General features: G+C 48.7%; 1 protein-coding gene across 1 annotated transcript; it reads right to left on the reverse strand.

The window, feature by feature from the left end:
* Positions 1 to 380: 380 nt before the first annotated feature.
* Positions 381 to 4,133, reverse strand: CSUI_009158 (uncharacterized protein). Its single transcript, XM_068069276.1, has one exon. The coding sequence runs from the start codon at positions 3,578 to 3,580 to the stop codon at positions 3,164 to 3,166; it is 417 nt and encodes a 138-aa protein (XP_067918748.1). The 5' UTR covers positions 3,581 to 4,133; the 3' UTR covers positions 381 to 3,163.
* Positions 4,134 to 4,160: the final 27 nt, after the last annotated feature.

Genomic DNA, 4,160 nt, shown 5'->3' on the forward strand with positions numbered 1-4,160 from the left:
GTTCGATAAGGGCGATAGAACCAATCAACGTGGTGACCGTCGAAATAGTTAAAGGTTGTACGAGCGGACGTGGGACTCTCGGTCCCAATCCATGAGCCTCGTGTGTGTAACTCTGGGTCAGCTGGTCGGCCGTTCGACACTTATCCACTGCCTTCGGTCCCCCCTCAAGTAAAACTAGGTCGTCTTCTCTCAGCTTCGACACAAAGGAGTACGTCTCCTTCCTTCAATCATTGGCTGATCGGACCGTAGGTGTCCAGTGATCAGTCCGAACGAAAGGCAAGCCACGCGTGCGGACTTCACGAAAAAGTAAAAGACCTGCTTCCCACTAGTTCTTGCTGTCAATCAGATTTGTGAGAAGAACCAGATTAACACGGGAAACTCCTTACTCAACTTGTGTTTTCCCACCGCTCAAACGCAACAACCACGACTCCAACAACAACATTGAAAAACGGACACACGTTCCCGAGAGAGGACAATGCGCCGTCTCTTCCAGATTTCGTTCTTCGAGCCTTTTTAGGGTTTTCGACCCGTCCTCCAAAGGTTAGAATCTGCTCTACTCTCGTGCATCTCCATTCTTCTGCACTTTTTACCTTCCGGTTTTTCCCGTGTCTACTCCCCCTTTTTACTTGTCTCCTCGGGATCGACGACCCTCAACTACGAATGGCGGGTTGTGCAACTCCTAGATCAGCGTGCTCAAGCACACGGCCTCGAATAATATCCGAATTTCGGCAAGCAATGGATTGCTCACTTCGTTAATCACCTTTCTCTTCCCCTCGTTACGAGAATTCGAATTTAACACGCGGATTACAATCAGGTCCTTGCTTTCACAGATACAGTCAGGAGCAGGGTTAAAACAGATTGAACACATGCCTCCGTTAATAACCGCCGCCCGTTTCCCTTTCCTTCCCTTCATGCCTCAATCTTTCACCCCTGCCCAGGGCTGGAGGTCCGAGGAATGTATCCACCTTACCGGGCAACTGACAACCAAACTATACTTATCCCATTTCTCAGCAATTACTTAAGATACTAAATCAAGTAGCTTTTCGACACAACCCTTTGTGCACTCCAGAAACACCTGGTCCTATAGAAGTAATTCCCAAGTGAACGAGAGTTGCCTTTATGTTATATGTTGGAGCTATAGGGTGTGTTTACTGAACAATCACAGCTTTCCGGGTCAGAGTGCAAGCTCTGACACAGCACTTGGCAGCAGTAGTGCAACGGGCAGTGAACGCGCATACGTGTCGAGCTAGTCCTAATCAAACTGCAGCCTGTCACACGGGGCTTCCAGAGTTCCCCCTGGAAGTAAGGAGGCCATGGCGGGGGTCGGCCTCGGCGTGTTGACACTAGAAAACCTGAATTGACAGGTGTCGGCTAACTACTCGACTAACTAGAATGCCGCGAGTTCAACTGTCAAAGTTTTCAACTCTGCCTCTTGAAAGCAATAAGTCAAGTAGAGTAACCTAGTGGAGTTAGACGTGTGAGAGGAGTGATGACGCGAGTATAGAAGAACTCTCAGGTCTGGGGAGACCTCCCAGTGACCCTGACCAGGATAGGGAGATTTAGAGGTGAACAAGGGAGAACACCCTAAAGTCTGTGTGAGTGTGAGAGGTGTGTTGAGTGAGCGGAGTGCTGATCAGGAGGAGACCACTCTCAGCGAGATGTGAGAATAAGAGAGAACGTGGGTGAGTGAGTAGTTTAGAGTGTTCACGAGGCTGACAAGTGATGGAGACTCAGGCAGGGGCAGGGAAGTATACAAGAGAAAAGAAGACGGACACCCAGAGGCCCAGATCGAGCCAATGAAGACTACAGGACACCAGAGCAGAACCTGCTCGGCTGTGAGATCTACGAGCAGCAGTCTGTCTGCAGAGACGAACCTGAGGTGGTCCGACAGACACGTCGGGACCAACCACCCGGACGAAGAGACGAGACGAGGTGAACAAGACCACAGAAGTGAAGGAAAAGGAAGAAGAACAGTCAAGAGACTTACGGTTTCCCTGCTATTTTGTCCGTGTCAGGACTTACGGTATTGCCCACGAAAACCACATGGAGTGTGAGTGCGCAAGTTCAACCTTGTGTAAGAGTCAAGTGAATCTCCTCCCTTTGTGTGAAATACGAGTGGACCGGAACGTGGTTGGGAGTCCCCTTAAGTCTGCAGAAAGTCATTTCCCCTAGGAGTGAGTGAAGGTCTTTAAGAAAGTGGTTTCCCTGTCAGTGAGTAGTCACCTTTATAGAAGGGACCTTATGGGAGTGCCGTGAGTTGAGAGCAACGTTTTGTGAGTTGAGAGATCGGAGTGTCGCGAGCTGAGAGATCGGAGTGTGTGAGTGAGTCAGGGCATCTGGGACCGGAGTTCCGAGCGTGTGGTCGGCCTGGGTTCGTGTAAGCCTCGACCCAGGAAAAGGAGAGGAACTCTCGAACGTTACCCGTTGATTAATCCTCACTTCAGAACGAAAGAGCACCCCATTTCAAGGGATTTACCGCCTGCCTAGCTGTTTATGGAGTGCCGGGAGCGGGTCGAACCGCCGTGTGCTTTGATCCATCGTCATCGTCAGCTGAGACCAGGTGCTCTTCATCGTATTCGTAACTAAAATCGCGCTGGTCTGTGGGCCAACCAATCCAAGACTCCACTACCGCTATGAGGTGAGATCCTCCCGTACTCTGTGTAGTGCAGAACTCGGTGGTACTACGCTCGCACCCCTATAGTTGGTGTATGTCTTCAACGACTATGTAGCCTGATGCTCCCCGGAACGGTGCTTTAGAGTCATGTTTAATCTAGAATGCCAGGCCCAAATCGTGACAAACCTCTCTAACGCTGGTTGCTCCTGTAATTGCGTTGTCGGGTGACAGGCTGAAGAGCTGGCGCCCCCGCGGATCAACGGTACGGAAAGAGGCGCTCACAAGCAACGGGAGCGTCGACTTTCTCCCCCTAATCCTATTACACAAACTGCGCGCAGCTCCTGCATCACCACTGCTACACAAGGAAAGGCCTCTCTATCTATCTAACTATCTTTAATCCATCGATCTATCTTTGATCTACCTATCTATCTTTAATCTATCTATGTCTTGACGAATAAAGAAAGGAGAAGTTTACCCCTATTCGTTGTACTGCTACGAGAGCACTTGTGCTGGGTTGTCCAATGCTTCTTTCGTCTTTTCTTTCTTTCATCATCTCCATGCTTTCCTCTCCGAGTGCCCATACACCGCAGAAAATCGTTTCGTCCACGGCCTTTTTCTCCTGTCCCGACAGAACCCCTTCCTCTCTCGCTTTCTTGAACCCTTTTCCGCTAACGGCAGGCAACAAGAAGGAAGGAGAAGAAACATAAAGAAAAACCAAAGGAATCTCTTCATTAAAAAGAACCCCCTACGTACCAAACTTGCTCTAAACAAACCAAAAGACAGCCAAGCAAGCCAAAAAGAGAGCAAGGTCCTCCTCGTCACTACTAAAGAAAAATGAACGGCGAAGTCCCAGCAACAAGAGTGATTCAACGGAAAGAGAAAAACCCCAAAAACCTTCCTACGATTACACCTCTTTGAGTGTATGCACACCTGAAACACCACACATATCTCCTCCCCCTTTGTCATCTACACGCCCACCTACATATATATGTATATATACACATATAGGTTCCTTCTCATACACACGACGATCCATCTACTGTCATCCTCTATCTCCCTTTTCTGCATGTCTCATTCTGAACCTTCCCTTGTTGATCGACCCATTGGCTGACTCACTAGCCACCCACTAAGAATCTTCATATCCCGCATGCAGCCTAGAGAAAAGCTGTCTGCCTCTCTTACCTGTCTCTCAGAAACCGTCTGTCTTCATAGATTCAGCATCTATCTATCTATCTATCACTCTCTTTTCTCCCCCTGCTCCCTCACTTGGAAACTTCTTCTTCCTCTTTAACCCTTACAAGGAACTTCATTCATTATCTCTTCAGTCAGAAACACCGACTAAACCGCCCCCGCAAAGACTCGAGGAAAGAAGATACGAAAGGAAGAATCCACCGAAGAACGAAAGAAAAAAGAAAGACTTCGAAAAGCTTCTCAAAGAAAACAAACAAGAGAAAAGTGTGGAGTTCATCGCATGCTAACTCCCGTCCGCCTCCAAGCAGACAAAGGAAAGAAAGAAAGAAGAAAGGAAAGACGCATCTCTTTTCAG

Source organism: Cystoisospora suis (assembly GCF_002600585.1).
Source record: "Cystoisospora suis strain Wien I chromosome Unknown contig_5355, whole genome shotgun sequence".
Lineage (NCBI taxonomy): Eukaryota > Apicomplexa > Conoidasida > Eucoccidiorida > Sarcocystidae > Cystoisospora > Cystoisospora suis.